Source organism: Salvia splendens, chromosome 1 (assembly GCF_004379255.2).
Source record: "Salvia splendens isolate huo1 chromosome 1, SspV2, whole genome shotgun sequence".
Classification (NCBI taxonomy): Eukaryota; Viridiplantae; Streptophyta; class Magnoliopsida; order Lamiales; family Lamiaceae; genus Salvia; species Salvia splendens.
In genome coordinates, this window is record NC_056032.1 from 4,604,902 (window position 1) to 4,624,547 (window position 19,646).

The 19,646-nt window shown below is 37.0% G+C and overlaps 2 protein-coding genes and 1 pseudogene across 2 annotated transcripts; all 3 read left to right on the top strand.

Moving 5' to 3' along the window:
- The first annotated feature begins 283 nt into the window (after positions 1-283).
- LOC121803124 (vestitone reductase-like) lies at positions 284-2,011 on the top strand. The gene is made up of 4 exons (XM_042202829.1): positions 284-462; positions 648-1,172; positions 1,421-1,616; positions 1,699-2,011. The coding sequence occupies exons 1-4, from the start codon at positions 300-302 to the stop codon at positions 1,841-1,843; spliced, it is 1,029 nt and encodes a 342-aa protein (XP_042058763.1). The 5' UTR covers positions 284-299; the 3' UTR covers positions 1,844-2,011.
- A 2,545-nt stretch (positions 2,012-4,556) lies between these two features.
- Positions 4,557-12,668, top strand: LOC121809338 (annotated as a pseudogene).
- Positions 12,669-13,950: 1,282 nt separating this feature from the next.
- On the top strand, positions 13,951-19,438 carry LOC121809345 (protein transport Sec1a-like). The gene is made up of 22 exons (XM_042209925.1): positions 13,951-14,071; positions 14,326-14,384; positions 14,469-14,550; positions 14,740-14,818; positions 15,097-15,147; positions 15,224-15,320; positions 15,419-15,451; positions 15,525-15,647; positions 15,932-16,123; positions 16,215-16,298; positions 16,368-16,466; positions 16,572-16,642; positions 16,897-16,993; positions 17,165-17,290; positions 17,385-17,480; positions 17,733-17,849; positions 17,931-18,011; positions 18,162-18,373; positions 18,514-18,604; positions 18,694-18,783; positions 18,889-18,979; positions 19,094-19,438. The coding sequence occupies exons 1-21, from the start codon at positions 14,002-14,004 to the stop codon at positions 18,943-18,945; spliced, it is 2,007 nt and encodes a 668-aa protein (XP_042065859.1). The 5' UTR covers positions 13,951-14,001; the 3' UTR covers positions 18,946-18,979; positions 19,094-19,438.
- The last annotated feature ends 208 nt before the right edge of the window (positions 19,439-19,646 follow it).

The window sequence follows — 19,646 nt, forward strand, 5'->3', positions numbered from 1 at the left end:
GATATGAGTGATAAATTAATTAATTATATGGGTTGTTCGGTTTGCAAGATTGTATCCCGAGATTAAATTTGTTGTGTGTTTGGTTCAACAGATTCAATCCCACAATGACTAAAATAATCTCACAATTCAATCTTAGATTATATCTTGATATTATTTTATCTTTGAAACCGAACGCTATGAGTGTATAAAATTAATAATCGTCCAAGAGCAAAAGACTTCACTTTGGCAGTATATATAGTCATGCATGGATCCGCTTTCTTACTCACATTGAGGAAGAGTGAGTAATACATAGAGAGAGAATGGAACCCCAAAAAAATGGAACCCCAGAAAAGGTGACAATAGCGAATGGAACCCCAAAAAAGGTGTGTGTGACCGGAGGAACTGGTTTTCTTGGATCATGGATGATCAAGAGGCTACTCGAAGATGGCTACTCCGTCAACGCCACTGTCCGGCTCGATCCAGGTTCATATATACCCTTGGCCCAAATTAATCAACTCATATTTCTTTTTGAGATACTAAACCTAGTCATTTTCTCTTTCAACAAAAATCACCCTTTTACTATATTTTTACTTCATTCTATCACGTACTTTATCGTGTCACCATTTAACTTTACTACTTTTACTATATTTTTCATTTTCGAAAAATAGAGCGGAAGAGGGACATTAGCTACATCACAAACCTCCCCGGCGCGGCCGAGCGGCTGCAGATCTTCAACGCCGATCTTGACAAGCCGGAGACGTTTGCCCCGGCCGTGGAGGGGTGCGTCGGCGTGTTCCACACGGCGCACCCGCTGGACTTCGCGGAGAAGGAGAGCGAGGAGGTGAAGCTGAAGCGCGTGACCACCGCTATGAAAGGCATCCTGCAGGCCTGCGTCGACTCCAAGACCGTCCGCCGCGTCGTCTACACGGCCAGCATCTCCTCCGCCGCCTTCGATCCCGCCAACACCGGCCTCGTCGACGAGGACTCGTGGACCGACGTTGAGTTCGTCCGCAGCCTCAAGGCCTTCGGGGGCCCCTACATCGTCACCAAGGCCGTGGCCGAGAAAGCCGCCATCGAGCTCGCTGCTGAGCTCGGCTTGGACTTCGTCTCCGTCATTCCGACGTGGATCACCGGCCCTTTCATTTGCCCTAATTTTCCGGATTCCGTTTACGTCTCCTTGGCCTTGATTCTTGGTAAATTTCATTAATTAAATGCTATTGTTCATCAATTATATGTCTCATTTGACTTTTTTACTATGTATTATACGAAATAGTATGATAAGTTGGTCTTTGACTTTTATAAAATTAATTACTAGTAATATATAGAAATGAGATTTGTGTGGCATTATTATTTTCTAAAAAAATTAATGTTGATTTCAAAATAAAAAGGTAGTGAAAAAAGATTAACAATACTTTAATCACTTTTGTTGTTGTTCTTTTAGGTGATAAGGGACACTATCAGCACCTAAAAGAATCGAGTTTAGTCCACGTGGACGACGTTGCTCGAGCACATATCCACTTATTCGAGTATCCCGAGGCAAAAGGGCGATACATCATGGCGGCGGAGCAGTTCGAGATAGGAGAGCTTTCCGATTTCCTCTCCGTTAAATATCCACAATATAAGATGCCATCTCCAGAGTAATTCAATTTAATGACTTAATTTAATTTTTATTTATAAAATTAAATGATTGGTTAATTATAATTTGTTTTTTTGGGGCAGCTCGTGGAAAGATGTGGCGGCGGTGAAATTTTCTGGGCTGTCGACGAAGAAGCTTGAGGCGACTGGATTCAAGTACGAGAATGGATTGGGTGAAATGTTTGACGGCGCGATTAAATCCTGCAAAGAAAGGGGGTTTATCAATTAGTTGGTTGAATTAAAATTTCATATATGTTGTTGTTTTAGTATATTAATGGTGAAGTTGTGTTTGTTTAGCTTTGGTTTAATGCTGTTATGGCGTTGTTACTTGTTAATGGCGTTTATGTACTGTGACTTGTGAATTGAAATAAAAAATAATAATTTATTATTTAAATCACAAATTTTCTGGACAATTTTATAATTTATAAAAATAGCTAGTAAATAATTTTTGAACGTTTCTCAATTGTCTCATAAATTTAAAATTTTGATGAAATATTTTATATTTCAGTCATATTTTTTTATTAACTTCTGAATAAATTTAGCATTGTTATATATTATAATGATTCACTTTAGATGATTATTATGGAGTAACTGGTGAAGATATAATGATAAAAAGTATAAAAATCACAATAGATTTTATTAAAACTTTAATCGAATATAATGGGATGATTGAAAATTGAAGTACAAAATTGTGATTTAATTATTTACTTTTATAAGGCATGTGATTAATTAAAAGTTAATCAAAAATTGTGATATAATGACAATTTCCCTAAAATAAATAGTCACATAATAATGAAGAATTTAAACAATCCAAAGTTTCGTTTTTTACGTTCCACTTTATAATCATTTTGTATACTTTTTACTATATTAACTTCTATTTTGTTTACTTTACTTATATTTTGTACATATTATTAAATGAAATTTATTACATCAATTAGGGCGTGTACTTAATTTATTACTATTTGTTATAGTCACTTTTATTGTTTAAAATTGATGCTAAGAGTTCATAAATTTAAAATACATCACATTTTTTAAAAAAATAACAGTTTTCAAATAAATACTCTATTAATTATTATTTATTTTATTATAATAACAAACATATTAAATTAAGTCCTCCTTTTTATGAAAATTCACGCCACTTGTCGTTCGATCCAAATTAACTATGGTAACATGAATTTGCAATCATATATGGGCTTAATAGTCGGGTGACATGCTGTGAGCATAAGATAAATTAAGCATTTTTTTAGAATTATTGATGCGTTAAATACATATTTTTAATGGAAGCATGCATTGACAACTAAATTTTGAATTATTCGGCATGGGACATGCGTCGGTGTTTTACTTGAATTTGTAATATTAATTATATAGTCATATACTAAATAATAAATGTATAAAATTATATACGTCGATTGAAGACCTAATCTCCATTCTTTATTACAGTCAAGTAGTTTTAGTGTCGACTGAATTGTCGACAAATATGTAGTGTGTGATAAATATACAAGGTAGATGTGCCCAGTGTCCACACACATAAGAGTGATAATTTTAACATTTTAATTAAATATTCAACATTAACTAATCGATGATAGTGTCGTGTTAAAATTATATGTTTATTATCCAGACGTCGAATATTTGAGCATGAATCATAGTTTAACTATGTAATATTAATATCCGTTCATATTAAAGTCAAAGGGATTGATGTGATAGTTTTTCGTATTCATTTCCATCAAAGGAAAATATGATATACGTGCTAAATTTAATAGCATTAGTTTAGTTGTTCTCCCTTCTAACAAAAGTAATTTATTTTATCTTCGCAATTATTTAAACTATTGACAAATTAGTTGCAGGGAAATATTTTAATAGCTATATTATGGAGTACTTCATTATCACAGTTAAAATTGAGATTATTTTAAAGGTAAATAGTAATATACTAGTAAACATCATTCTGTGGGTAATACTAGTACTAGCTTCCCGGTATATCAACTTATTAATATATGACCTACTATCTTCTTCATCCACAAAATATTTTTATTTTTTAAATATAGTTATTTATCTATTCATATTTGCATCTTTGACCCCATACAGACAGTATTTACAATAATGATGAATATATTTACATTTGTTGTTCATTTTATTTTATAGCTGAGTTAAAATTTAGCCAGCCTTCTCCGATAATGGATAATGAATAATGAATAATGAATAAAGTGATAGGTGGGTACCTAAACAGTCCGATATTTTCGAATTACAAAATACAACCAACATGATCAAATATACATTCATCATAGGTATTTATTACTCATATAATATCGTTTTTTTTCAAAAACAAATCTGGAAAATAATTACAAGTAACTTATATATATCAATTTAACGAGACGTCGATTGTTGTTATGTCATCTTCCATAAAAGTGAAGATATTATGATTAAAACACTATAATTAGTTATGATTAAAACATTATAATTAGTTTTTGGAGGAACATGAAGTTAAACTGAATTGCTGATCGATTCAGTATTCTCTAAATTGATCTCGATTGATTTATTTAGTAATTAATTTGGCACAATATATTATATTTAAATACGATATACATATCTATATTGATAATTATAAGCAGTAACACTCATTATCACAAAACAATACAAACCGCAACCTAATGAGAGTACATAAATTCGTGATTAAAAAAAGAGTACATGAGTTCATGATATCAAATTTTAAATTCATATACATATCAAATAATAAATACTACTACATGAATTTATAAGCGAATTAATATTTACTAATTATTTATAAGTGGATAGTTATTAAGATGAAAACTCAGAAAATAAGCTATGGGCTAACTATATTCATTACTGTTGGGCCTTTATAGGATAATATGAAAAGAGAAAAGCCCAAAAGCAAATAAGTGAATACCCCAGTCCCTACCCTTATTCCGGAGCGGAAAATTTTCCCGGTAAATTTTCCCAAAATTATACTCCCAACCCTCTTCATCTTCATCTCGAAGGGAAACTGTTACAGGAAACCTCCATTCTACGACAACATGCCGACCAAGAAGAAGAACTCGAAAACACCTTCAAAAACCTCAAATTCCGTCCAAAGCAACGTGCTCTCCTCGCCTTATTCTTTACCGTCGTCGCCATTCGCTCCGACGCACGAACAATTGCTCCACTCTCTCGATGAAGCTGCAGCTCGGTTCCCATCTCTCATCTCCACAACGGCCTTCGTCGGCACAGTTGTCCACGACGCCGTTTTCAACTCCAGAGAATACAAAATTTGGCTGTCTGAAACAGCCATGCTTTCTTCCTCGATTCCCCTAGGCTCCCTTGTATCGGTAATAGTAGTTCTTTTTTTTTTCAATTTCCAGTGCTATTTGTTCGTTTCCTTTTCAATTCACAATATTTTTATCTAATACTGTTAGTATATGTATTTGGGGTCTCGTTTGATTTTGGTGTTGTTTCCCTCCCTAAGCCCTTAGATTTTTGATTTACATATATGCTGGACTGCTATTTCTTTCACTTAGTAATGTACTAGTTGTGATTCATTGATTTACAGCTGATGTGCACTTAATTTATAAAAGGTGTCTATGATATGGTTTATGACAGGTCTCTCTTTCTTCTTCGGACAAAGGTATGAGCGGATATCCCCTGTGTAAGCTATCAGATGAGTGTGCTCAGTGCTTTGGGTTTGATGTTACCGACAATTTGGCTGATGAACCTGGAACATTCTTTGCTCTTGCGACCGTATTCCCATCCACTAAGGTTTGGATATTACTCTAGCTGTTCCGTACTTGTGTTGTGATCTCTTTTAGTGTGTAGGTTTGTTTCTCCACGTTGTTTGTTTGCCAGGGGTTTATACACTTTACAATCCAGTTTTCAAAAAGACTAGATCCTTCTCCAGCATCGTCATTTAAGTACATTAATTACAATTTAGGTACACTACACTCTACAATCATAACTCCGAAATATGGTATACAGAACTCCCAGCTATGGCATCAGTAGGGAACAAACAAACATTAGGAAAGAACCATATCTATGTGAAGCAATGCTACTTTAACTTAACTAATGGTTGTGGTAACTAATCTTACAAGATTTATCTTCTGTTGCTAATCATAATTAAACATCTCTTACTTCTCTGTAGTTATTGGATCTCTTCTCTGCATCCAGGTTTCTACAAATGAAGTGCGCTTGTCTTTGAACCTTTCGCGCACTATGGGTAGTCCATGTTCAGGCAGGGTAGTTTTTGTTTATCCTGTTAAGCGTCATAGCTTGACTGAGAATGGAAATGGTGCCCGCTGTGGCCCTGCAGCTAGTTATATATCAGTAGACAGCCAAACGGAGATTTATCTATCTCCTGTATATTTGAAGGGTAACAAAACTAAAACTGGGATGCAGACATCTTCTCATCTTGAGTCTTTTAATGAACTAGCATACAGACAAGCTGAAAACAGTAAAATTTCATCCCCAAAGACACCATCTGTATCACAGTCTAAAATTAGCTCTCCTTGCTCAGCAGAGTCTCGCATGTCGAATTATGACAAGTCAACATTAGAGAAGACTTACTCTAGTGCAGCATTTAACATACATGGCATGGATGAAATTTAAGGGATGATTCCTCAAGGAAACTGTTAGAGACATGCGTTGGATCGTGGTTATGTTCACGGATTTTACTCTCTGGCAACTTTGTTGCGGTCCCTGTACTTTCAGAGCTATGTGTTTTCCAGGTTATGGGTCCCGAAAGATTGTCTTCAAATGGTGAAATTCGGAATAGTAATAGTGAATTTCTTGCGCGGGGTTTGGACAATGGAAAATATGTCTTATCTGCTTTCTCTATTGATGGTGGTACAAAGATTAATTTTCTATCCGCAGGTGATGTGGTTGTTGAATCTTCAATGAAAGGCTATATGGAAGATCCAGATGCGGGGCATGGCCCCATCAGAAAAAATCTGGAAGCCAACCTTTTGATGTTGGGAGGCCTTACTAAAGAATATTCTGTTTTAAAAGATATCATAGTTTCATCAGCTGTGCAGATGACAGTTGCAAGCTTGGGCTTACGGCCTACAAAGGGAGTCCTTCTTCATGGCCCCCCCGGAACTGGAAAGACTACATTAGCTCAAGTATGTGCCCGTGATGCTGGTGTAAACATGTTTTCTGTGAATGGACCTGAAATTATTAGTCAATACCATGGAGAAACTGAAAAAGCATTGCATGAAGTATTTGCGAATGCCATCAAAGCCTCACCTGCTGTGGTAAGTTTCTTGTCTTCATTTTCTTTGGCAGAATGAATGTGGAAAATGTATCATCATATCGAAAATAAATAAATAAATGCATGGCATAAATTCATACAAGAAAATCAACTGCAGGTTACTTACACTGAATATGAATCTTTGATATAAAATGCTCGCTTCTATAAATAATGGGTATCACTGTAATGCTTTTACCATCTTGGATGCATGAATTCTATGCAATATTTGAGCCCCAAAGAGTACTGTACCTTCTCTCTTCAATATGGATGGAAGTTTTAGATGAATAAGCATTTCGTTATTGAAGAGGCAGATTGGTAGAATGCTGTATCAAATTATCAATTTGGGTTAATTGCCTTTTAAATCATGAAGAATGGGCCATTTCTGGTTTTTTCAGAACCTTTCAAAATTCTCAATTTGAATAGGCCATTTCTACTTTGTCTCCCGCCTTTCTGGTTATTCTATTTTACTTTTTTATTATTTTAGTTTCTCAGGTTCAAAACGACACCGTTTAGTTATCCAAATCGTCACATTAATACATCTATTTGGTACTATTCATCCACATCATCAAAATTTTACACGTGTGCACCAACTCAATGAATTTTTTCAAACTTCGTGATTTGTCATTCAAAATTTGAAAGGTGTGTGACAGATCAAAAAAGACCAGTCTTTGTGATTTTACACCAATTGTCATCTGTACTCTTAATGCAGTTGGGTGCTAAATGCTTGATGATCATTATTTTAGGTATTCATAGATGAGTTGGATGCCATTGCACCTGCACGTAAAGATGGAGGAGATGAGCTATCCCAAAGAATGGTTGCCACTCTCTTAAATTTAATGGATGGGATTAGTAGAAGTGATGGAGTTCTAGTTATTGCTGCTACAAACCGTCCTGACTGTATTGAGCCCGCACTTAGACGGCCAGGAAGGCTTGACAGAGAAATTGAAATAGGTATCTCATGGAAAGATTTTTGGTTTATCATCTTTGTCTTCATGTTCTCATAGCCTCAGCTGGTGTATGATCAATTTTTTAAATAAAAATCCTAAACTGCATTTGATAATCCCTTAATGCTTACCATTTTCTGTATGTTAACAATTAGCACCTTGTGGATTCTGATCCTACTGCGTTAGTGATAGTTTTAGAGGCATTCTTTCCATTAATAGCAAAGTTGAATGGTTAGAGCATCCGCAGCGGTGCTCGCTGGGACGGACGGCGTCCGTGCCGCTGGCGCGGCACCTCCCTGCTCGCCGCTGGCACGGCGCTGCTCGATGCATCGAGCTCGTCCGTGCCGCTGAGCAGGCGACGTGACGCGTTTCTATTCGCCAACGGACTTTCCGTTGGAATTATTATTTTTAAAAAAAAATCGAAAATAATACCGAAAATAATACCGAAAATAATACCAAAAATAAAAAATATATATTTTCAGATTCCCAAAAAATAACCGTTTTTTTGGATTTTTTTTTTATTTTTTAAAACCCCAAATCATCTATAAATGCACACATTAATCATTCATTTTTCATATCAAATTTATCTCTCATTCATCCTTTGTCATACAACTCATCTACATCTTTCTCTCTCACTCAAACCCTCTCTAAAAATGGATTTCACCGATATCATGGCTGAAGCTCAGAGCGAAGAACAAGAATACTATGAACAATATCGTGCCGCCTATGAAGCTTATGTCGCCGCCATCACCCCCGCCCCTCATCCTCGACCAACTAGATCAATTCGCCGCTACATACCTCGTTACCGGGAGGGAGCGGTTTCCGGAAGATTACTTCCGGCGCCGTTTTCGCATGTCAAACGGTTGTTTATGCGTATTGTCAACACATTGTTCGCCCGTGTTGAATACTTTCAATCAAGTAGAGATCCAACCGGTCGGCAAAGTCTCGGCGTTGCAGAAGTGTACTTGTGCCATCCGACAACTTGCTACTGGGCAAATGGCTGACCTCTTCGACGAGTATTTGCATGTGGATGAGTCAACTGAAATCCTATGCCTCAAAAATTTCTGCGACGGCATTCGTTCTGCTTTTGGTGAGGAATTCCTTCGGGCACCCACCACTGAAGATTGTCAACGGCTGCTTCATCTTCACGAGAAACAATCTACGGTTTTTTCGGTATGCTTGGCAACATTGATTGCATGCATTGGAATTGGAAGAATTGCCCGACTGCTTGGAGGGGGCGATACTTAAGCGGCCACAAAGGCGGAGGCCCAACGCTTATCCTTGAAGCGGTCGACTACCGTCTATGGGTTTGACATACATATTTCGGTGTTGCCGGATCCAACAACGACTTGAACGTGCTCTATTCTTCACCACTCTTCAATGATGTTTTGAATGGTGTAGCACCGGCGATCGACTTCACCGTCAACGGAAATGCATACCACATGGGTTACTATCTCGCCGATGGTATCTACCCAAGGTGGTCTACTTTCATGAAGACGTTCAGCAATCCACAAGACCTGAGACGGGTTCTTTTTGCGCAGCGTCAAGAGTCTGCTCGGAAAGACGTCGAAAGAGCTTTTGGGGTCCTTCAAGCCCGATTCAACATTGTGAAGGCCCCGTCTCGACTGTAGTACGTTAAGAATATCGCCGACATCATGTACACGTGTATTATCTTGCACAACATGATTATAGCTGACGAAGGACTAAGTGCGGCTAACTTTTACGACGGGAATGAAGCTGGAAGCTCAACCGCGACGTCTCCCCCACGTCGAGGTGTGCATACGACGGTGGGCGAGATGATCGAAACAAGACACACAATGCGCGATACCAGAACCCACACTGAGCTACAAAAAGACTTAATCAAACATATTTGAGCGAAATTCGGCCACGAGTAATGTTTTTTTTAATATTATGAATTTAATTATGTAATTTTTTATTTTTAGGATTTTAATTATGTAATTTTTAATTTTTTAGTAATTTGTAATGGTATCAGATATTTTTAATGCAATTTAATATTGTGAAAATATTTTTAGTAATTGAAGTATTTAAATTAAATAATGGAATGGTGAGACCCTTTAGCACGTCTTTGCGGAAGAGCATGGATGTGGGTGTTGTGCTCTTGGGGAAGAGCAGAGAGTAAAAAAGTAATAAATGTGGGTCCGGGCCCACATTCATGCTCTTTGGCAAGAGCACGGATGTGGATGCTCTTATGATTGATCTCCTAAAAAATCTCTTACATCTTTGTAATACACGTAGGTGTTCCATCTCCCAGAGAACGGCATGAAATATTGCTTGCACTTCTTAATGAAACTGCACACTCACTGCTGGACGAGGATATTCACAATCTTGCAATGGCCTCACATGGTTTTGTTGGAGCTGATTTAGCTGCTCTGTGCACTGAAGCAGCCTTGGTTGGGATTCGGCGGTATGTTAAATCTAATGCCAGTCATGGTGATTCAGATTTTGGATTTTCAACCGCAGTAGATCCAGAATGCCAAGCTTTGAGCCGGTCGCATGAAGTTGACTTGGGTGGTGATCTGGGAACCCCTTGCTGTTCAGGAGGTTCTGTCAAAAGTAATTTGTGTGCTGCATTTTCCAGCAATTCAGGAACACCAAACTCTGCTGAATCCATGGTTGATATTTCAGTAGATTGGACTCATGAACCAAAAGGCACCTTAAGAGTTACTTCAGATGACTTTGAGAAGGCTAGAATTAGAATAAGACCAAGTGCTATGAGAGAGGTAAATATGCTAGTTTTATCTGTGTGATATCCTGACATGATGGCTACTTGAAATTATTCATCGTTGCTATGAAGTAGTAGAAGACTTCTCTTGGGCGTCACCAATGCCGATATTAAAATGTAATATCCTGCAATTTATTTTTGAAATGGTATGATCATTAGGAGGCTACTAATTATACTATTAGTTAGTTCTCATTTGTTTGCTCCTTCTATGTCATTCTTAAATGATTGAGTTTGGTACAGAATACTAAGTTCAGAAAATATAGCTCGCTACTTGTCTTGGCGTTTTATTGTGGTTTACGCTACCTTGACTTACAGCTTGTTCTGATCAGGTTATACTTGAAATTCCTAAAGTTGGCTGGCAAGATGTTGGTGGCCAGACAGAAGTTAAGGTGCAACTTATGGAAGCTGTGCAATGGCCTCAAAAACACAAGGATGCTTTTGATCGCATTGGAACTCGCCCCCCAAGTGGAATTTTATTATTTGGTCCTCCAGGCTGCAGCAAGACTCTTTTGGCTCGTGCAGTTGCTTCTGAAGCAGGGTTGAATTGGCCCTGAGCTCTTCAGCAAATGGGTTGGTGAATCTGAAAAAGCTGTACGTACTTTGTTCGCGAAGGCCAGGGCTAATGCTCCTTCGATTATATTCTTTGACGAAATTGATGGTCTTGCTATCACTCGCGGAAAAGAAAGCGATGGAGTATCAGTCAGTGATCGGGTTATCAGTCAGCTACTTGTTGAATTGGATGGTAACTACCTAGAATCATCTTGCCATAAGTTGCAATTTGTCTAGATGCCTTTATTCATGCGCTAACATCTCTAACCAAGCGACAATAATTTCCATTTGCAACTTTTTCTTTTTCATTTGAATTAAATATAAAGTTTGCTTGGGAACAGAAATAGTTTGCTATACATCTCAACATAAATTTATTGATGACAGGCTTGCAGCAAAGAGGCAGTGTAACTGTCATTGCAGCTACAAATAGGCCAGATAAGATCGATTCTGCCCTCCTCAGACCAGGTAACTTTCCATCTATTCCTGTTCGGGTGTTCCTTTATGGTTGTTAATCTTTCCTCAAATGTGTTGTTTTCTTTTTGCTTGGCGACTACAAGAACCTATGTAATTGCTTCTTAACTTGTTAGGACGATTTGATAGACTTCTTTATGTGGGCCCACCAAGCAAAAAAGATCGTGAGGATATCTTTCGTGTTCATTTGCACCGGATGCCATGCAATTCTGATGTATGCATCAGTGAGCTCTCTCGTCTCACGGAAGGCTATACAGGGGCTGATATATCACTCATCTGCCGCGAAGCAGCCATTAGAGCAATGGAAGTATGTAAAACATCGCGAATATCAATTACCTTTTTAATCTCTTTTTCGATGTAGTTTTTACCAAAAGTATCTCTCTTTTACCCAACCAGGAGAACCTAGATGCCTCAGAGATCAAAATGGAGCACTTGAAAACCGGAGTTCAACATGTACAACCGTCTAACATTGATATGTATGAGAACCTCTCATCCAAGTTCCAAAGACTAGCTCATTCATCTGCTAAGGAAGAAAGTTTGGAATCCGAAACTTGCCCAGTTAAACCGAGGCATATTACTTTTTGGTATGTGATGCATCACGTCTTCTACAGATAGCTTATCTTTATAATAGGCAATATCCATATCTATATTGCCTCACTTGGAAGTATTTTCTTCATCGACCAACTAAAACAGACCATGATTTAACTGTCATTGCAGGAGCAGGCTCAGAGCTGCTATGCTCTTCATTTCTCAAAGTCTAGACTCCATTTTGCATCAAAATTCTTCTTAAGCAGATAAATGTGCGTAGCTTCTTCTCTTGCCTGATTATGTGCTGCAACGATTTTCTTTCAATCTGTGCCAGAAAGGAAACATACCCAGAAAATCACAGCTACAAGAATGTCTGCAACTAATGGAATATCTTAAAAACCCAAAACATCGTACAGCTGTAAGATAGAGCCCTTCTACTACAGTTTTCATATAGCTGCCACCGGATATCTTTCTCGTCGTTCATCCCTCCATGGCTATGGGAGATTTTTGTAGTTCTTTTTTTGTTGTGGTAAATCCGAAATTTCTTCGGATATGCATGTACATTATTTTGATAGCTGAGGTAAATCGTTTTTTTTTGTTATAAGCTCTATTTGAGCATTGCATAGGCAACATGATTTTGCATATGAAAGCATCATTATTGCATGGACTTTGAGATTGTTTGTGTTGTAAACTGAAGAAAAAAAGAGTGAAAAAATGTAAAGGAAGGGGAGGGGGCCAAAGATGAGGACATATGCGTGAGTCATGGGTAGCGAGACGACTGCCAAAAGTAGCCACCCGATTCTTTACCGGATTTAAAGTTGCATCACAACGCATAATTTAAATATTTTAGACGTGAATCATGACTATCCAAACAGTTTTGCTCCCGATACAATTTTAGCATCGCTTGCCCATCTTGTGGACCGGGACTACGACACTAAACTTAAGAGCATCCACATCCATGCTCTTGGCCCAGACCCACTTTTACTCCTTGCTCTTTGGCAAGACCACAACACTCACATCCATGCTCTTCCGCAAGAGTATGTTCAAGGATCTCAGCAATCTATTATTCAATTTAAATAAAAATATTTTCACAATATTAAAATGCATTAAAAATATCCGAAATACTATTACAAATTACTAAAAAATTAAAAATTACATAATTAAATTCATAAAAAAATTAAAGTATAAATGAGAGATAATTTGATGTAAATAATGGATGATGAATGTGGGTATTTATAGATGATTTTGGGATAAATTTTTTTAAAAAAAATATTTAAAAAATGGAAAAATGGTAAAAACGGCTATATTTCTGATTTTTTATGAATTAAAAAAATTAACGGAAGAAAAACGAGCCAATCAGGAGGCGCCACAGCGGTGCTCTTGCTATCAAGCAGGGCCGAGCCGTCGACAAGAGCACAGCAGCTCACAGCGGTGAGCACGGAAATGCTCTTGCCGTCGGCTAGAGCACCGATGCAAATGCTAATGACACGAAGATGAAAAGAGTCATAGGGGCTCTTAGGCATTTGGAGTATATATAGATGAGGAGATGAGCGTTCTCCAATTCGAATCCATGTATGGTACTATGATTCATAAATATTTTTATGTGTCGAACAAATTCAAATTAAAATGTGAATAAGTGATACTTGAGTAAATTATAGTCTCATTCCTTTAATAGTATTAGTAACATGTGCAAATAAATAGGCTTGGAATTTACTAATACTAGTAATTTAAGAAAATTGAAGAAATCGTTACAGTTGGCGCAAAATGTGGGTCCCCACAAATACAACGACATCCCCCTTCAAAGACGTACCGCCACTCTTAACCGTCTTCTAATTTCGTTCCTTTTTTTTTCCTTCGCTCCAAAAAAAGAGCAAAAATAACAAAACAATTTTCAATTCCGATTTGAATTCCGGCGCGGAACGATGTCGTTCTCGGATTCCGAGTGCTCCCAGGCCGCGGAGTACAAGACTCTCCGTATGGTCAGCCGCGATCGTAAGCTCCGTCACCTTCATTGCGTTGCGTGGCTTTTTCATTTCCTCTCTGCATTTTACATTCAGCGATTTCTCGGTGTTTCGAATAGAGCTGAAGGAAAAAAAGTTAAAAGGGAAGTATTTTACTTATCTCTATTTTACTTATCTCTTTAAAGTTATTGGCTGAGTTTAAGGTGTCTATAAACTAAATTGCACTCTAATTCTACGAGAAATGGGTAGTATTTGGACTGATTATTTTGACAAAACATTTGTTAGGATTATTGTATGAAATGCTCCAAGATTCCAAAGTAGGAGGTCAGAGATCATCATGGAAGGTATAAATTATGTTGCCACATGTTACCATTATCAAGATAAAACTGAAACTTTGCTATAAGGGCATGTAAGATCTCAGTTTTCAGGTGCTCATCATGGACAAAGTTACTGTAAAAGTGATGTCTCATTCATGCAAAATGGCAGATATCACAGACCAAGATGTTTCATGTAAGCATTTTGATTTTATGTCAGATACACACAAAATATGATGTTTGTTTCAACTTTTATGTCATAGTTTGATCTATCAAATATATATGGTGTTCACCTCAAAGACCTGCCGCAAGAAAGCTTTACGAGAACTTTTTTTGGCTGGTATCTCACACTACAATATTCGTATGTTGTTTTCACCTTCTGCAGTGGTGGAAGAACTGTTTAAAAGGAGAGAGCCCATGCCTTCAATGGATGTAGTATACTTCATACAGCCTGCCAGGGAGAAGTATTGTCATTCCAAATTATTTTCAATTATTTTATACTTATAAGAAAAAGAAGTTTATATTTCTTGGAAATAGTTAAAGAAGATCAGAGAGATATTTGGCATATTAAAATAGTTAAGAGCACCTTTTACTGTCCTTCCTTGGCTATTTTCTTTTACTTCCCTTTTACAAAAACACATTGCCGGGGTCTCATTCTTAAATAATAATGACTGTTTGAAGTGAAGCAGTTTTTACAAGCAAGAATATTGGAACTGATTACTTAATTTTCTATCCTTGTCAGCCTCGTCATGCTCTTGTCTGACATGTCAGGGAGAGAACCATTGTACAGGAAGTACGTCCTAGAATTTTTATAAAGTCGATATTGTTTTATGAACTGTGACAGCATCCCTTCTTATCTATGGTTGCAGGGCATATATATACTTTAGTACACCTGTACCAAAAGACCTGGTGTCTCACATCAAGAGTGATAGTAGTGTTATGCCACGTATTGGTGCCCTAAGAGAGGTAGTAACTAGCATCCTCAGTTTTGCCAATAGAGTCACACTGCATTGCTCTATTAGGATGTTTTTTTCGTTGATATATTTACCTTTGACGAATTGCAGATGAATTTGGAGTACTTTCCCATAGATACTCAGGTAGCTGAATGCTTTATGGATTTCTATTAAGGTCTTTTGGCATCATGGAATGTAAAGAGAAACTTTCTATCAGGCATTCACAACTGATCAAGAAAATGCACTTTATGAACTCTTTGGTGGTGAGAATACTCGCAAAGCTGATGCATGTTTGAATCTAATGGCCTCGAGAATTGCTAGTGTTTTTGCTTCATTAAAGGTAATGGAGTAATCAATACTTTTGTTATTGTTTATTTAATTGTCTCATTATAGAGGAATGTGTCAGCATGATAAGTACCAATAAACGTCGAATTTGAGATAGGACTTCAACTATTTATGAGTCTAGTTGAACAGAGTTTAACAAGTTTCCATATATTCACCATCTGCAGCATAAAATATTTATGTTCTGGATTTCCAAATCCCAATCGGTAATATCAACATGATTGTGCTCATGTCATTTGTTATCATCATTTTTTGACTAAACTGTCTAGATTTAAATTTCAGGAATTTCCTTTTGTGAGGTATAAAAAAGCTTCCAAGGAAGGGGATGATGTGAGTAAAAATAGTCGAGATTTGATTCCTAAGAAGCTTGCTGAAGCAGTTTGGAAGCACATCACAACTTATAAAACTTCCATTCCCAAGTTCCCAACAACAGAAACTTGTGAATTACTTATAGTGGATAGATCAATTGATCAGGTGCCAAAAGCTCAATTTACTACACTTTATCTACTCAAGAATAACTTATTCTTAGTTTTTATCTTTTTGTTTTTTTGTTGGACATTTCCAGATCGCTCCCATCATTCATGAATGGACGTACGATGCTATGTGTCATGATTTACTTGAGCTGGAAGGAAATAAATATGTACACGAGGTAAATGTCTTTGTCTAAGCAGCCTAATTGGAGACTTGGAACTTTCTGATGGTATTTAGTGGATGCAAGATTCCTAGCAAATCGGGTGGTGAGCCTGAACAAAAAGAAGTCCTCTTGGAAGATAATGATGTTCTCTGGGTTGAGCTCAGACATGCTCATATCGCTGAGGTGTTTTCTCATTCATGCATATTTTTCCCTTCAAAGACTCTTTTCCTAAGGATCTCTATTAATTACTCATATCTGCCATCTTAATGTTCTTACCTAAAATTTTAGGCTAGTGAGCGGTTGAGTGAGAAGATGACCAACTTTGTTTCCAAAAACAAAGCAGCTCAATTACAACAGAGGTTTGTGTTTACATACTTCATCTGTTCTGAAATATAACTATGATATCTTGCATTTCTGCTCATGAAATCAGAATATGCTTCAGTGTTGCTAAATAATGGAACATGTGCTCAACTCCTATTCTCATTAACTTGGGTCCATTATATTCAACTGGAGAAAGGGAAACTGCATTGCACATTTGTACTTATCCTGTAGACAACATCCATGTTTCTTTTCCATTGTAATTTCTAACGATTTACATTCTGCTTTCTTGAAGGGATGGTAGTGAGCTGTCCACAAGAGACATACAGAAAATGGTTCAAGCTTTGCCACAATATAATGAACAGATGGAGAAACTCTCAATCCATGTTGCGGTTGTTTCTAAACTCAAAATTCTGAAGATCATTTCATATTGTCATTTACTAATGTATTTCGTGTATTTGGGTTTACATATCAATCCACTTGATCTTAAATAGAGTTATACTGTTCCTCCTGAGCTAGAAAAAGGAAATGAACACTGATCTTGTTATCCTTTTCTCCATTAGATTGCTGGTAAACTCAATGAACTTATCAGAGAATTGGATCTTCGGGACCTTGGACAACTGGAGCAAGATCTTGTATTTGGCGATGCAGGAACCAAGGAAGTTATCACTTATCTGAGATCGAACCAGGTAATACCTCAATGCTTCTGGTAGCACTTTGCTTCTCGATTCAGCTATATTTGTCATTAAGATGGCAGGATAAATCATTTTCTTTACCCTTCAGGACGGATCAACTGAGAATAAGTTGCGGCTTTTGATGATATATTGTTGTGTCAGCCCAGAAAAGTTTGAGGGTGACAAGGCAGGAAAACTCATGCAGGTTGTGATCTCTCTATCTCCCCACTCCATTTCTGTGTGTTGAGTAAATAGGATCTGACACACACATTGACGGTTCATATTTGCATATTGAGCATGAAAAAACTCATTTCTCTACGATTTAGTATCTCCTCGATTGATGATGTTATGCTTATCCTGATACTATATTATACCATGGCTATTTGCCTATATCTACGAACCATGTGCTTTACTAGCTCTAGCTGACTAACCATACTAATGACGCTACTTTCTCTAGTTGGCAAAATTAACAGAAGAGGACATGCAAAGTGTCACAAATATGAAATTAATTGAAGCAGCAGATTCCAGAAAGACTTCAAAGGGTACCTTCTCTCTTAAATTTGATTCAGCAAAGGTAAATATTAATTCTAAAGTAAAGCTTGCAAGAATGAGTGTAGTACTGAGGCCTGAATGTAACTGATTCCTTGCTCACCAGAAAACAAATGCAGAAAGAAAGGATCGAGCTGGAGATGAAGAGGAGGGATGGGCACTATCCCGGTTTTATCCCAAGTTAGAGGTTTGTTTGTTCTTATAAATTAAAAGCATTACACTGTCATCATATAGGAAGGTGGATCTGGAATGTTCGTTTGGTGGGGCATCCTAGACCTTGTAAACAGAAACTCACCTGTTTGGCCCTTTTACATATTTAATCTGGTTTGTTTCTCAGGAGTTAATTGAGCAGTTGGCCAAAGGAGGTTTGCCAAAAGACGAGTACGAATGCATGAACTCTGCTGGCTCTTCCAACGAATCAATTAGTGGAGGTGGCTCAAAAATTCCACCAACTAAACCAGCCCAGTCTACTACAGCTCCCCATTCTATGAGATCAAGACGGACTGCACAGTGGGCCAAATCTCGTACTTCTGATGATGGATATTCAAGGTATTGACTTAGGAACTTGTTTTCCTACTGTTCATGAATTTACTCTATAGATTAGCAGTTTTATCTCAATGCCACCATTATTTTAGTTTGATTATTACAAATGTGTTTTATATATCATCTCTATCTTCTATGATTTCCAGTGATTCAGTCTTGAAAACTGCCAATACTGATTACAAAAAGATGGGACAGCGGATCTTTTTATTCGTAATTGGTGGAGCAACAAGATCCGAGGTAAATATTCTGGTTGTTACACTTTCCATTGAAAGATAAGAGTGCTGCAATGTTTGTGCTCAAGCTGAGACATTACGCTGTGTCGTCAGCTTAGGGTTTGCCATAAACTTACAACCAAATTCAGGAGGGAAGTAGTCCTTGGATCAACTAGTCTTGATGATCCACCTCAATATATTAAGGTAAAATTCAGATTTTCTGTTTTTTCAACAATTTGATATTAGCACGAGATGATCAAAATATCTGCTTCAGCATCATCCATTCATCGGTATCATGTTGTTTTGCAGAAACTTAAGCTATTGTCGGAAAAGGGGCTTCCAGTGGATAACAATATGTTTTTCTGAAAAACGAAAGGTTTATTATGCCCCTCGATTGAAGGTTAGTCTATTTCATGCAAAACACATGAAAATCCCCTCACATCCTTCATGTACTGGTTAATAGTACTATCAATCTGGTTTGTGGTTTAGTGTCTAATTTGCAGAATTTTTTTAGTATGATCTCGACACGGCTGATATATGTGAAGCAGAAAAACCAAAGCTGGAATTACTGTTGGCAGAATCCTGAGTGAAGGAATTTTCTTCAAGGAGCCAATTGTGATATGGAACTTAAATTTGAAGGCGTTGAAGCACATAATTTCAACTTAGTGGTGATGTGATCTCAACATTTTGTCTGAAACCACACATAGTATATAAAGTATGTAGAAGCTTTTTAAACATCTCAGAAGATTCTAAGTTTAGTAACTTAAGATGAATCTGAGATCGTTAGTTTTGTATTCATACTATCCATTGTTTTATTGCAAGTACATTTATAAGAAGAATCACTTGCTGCAGTTGATTAGATGATGATGAAGTGTATGTAATTGGTAAGATGCTTTTCTCCTATGATCAATAGTTCGAATGACAATTATAAATTGGCTAGTATTGATAATGTGAGAGTTTATTGGCCAGTACTTATACTACAAGTAGTTCAAGATATTTAACTTGATTATATTATACTCATAAAACTAGCTTGATCCGATCAATCAGCAACATAGATTTTTAACCTG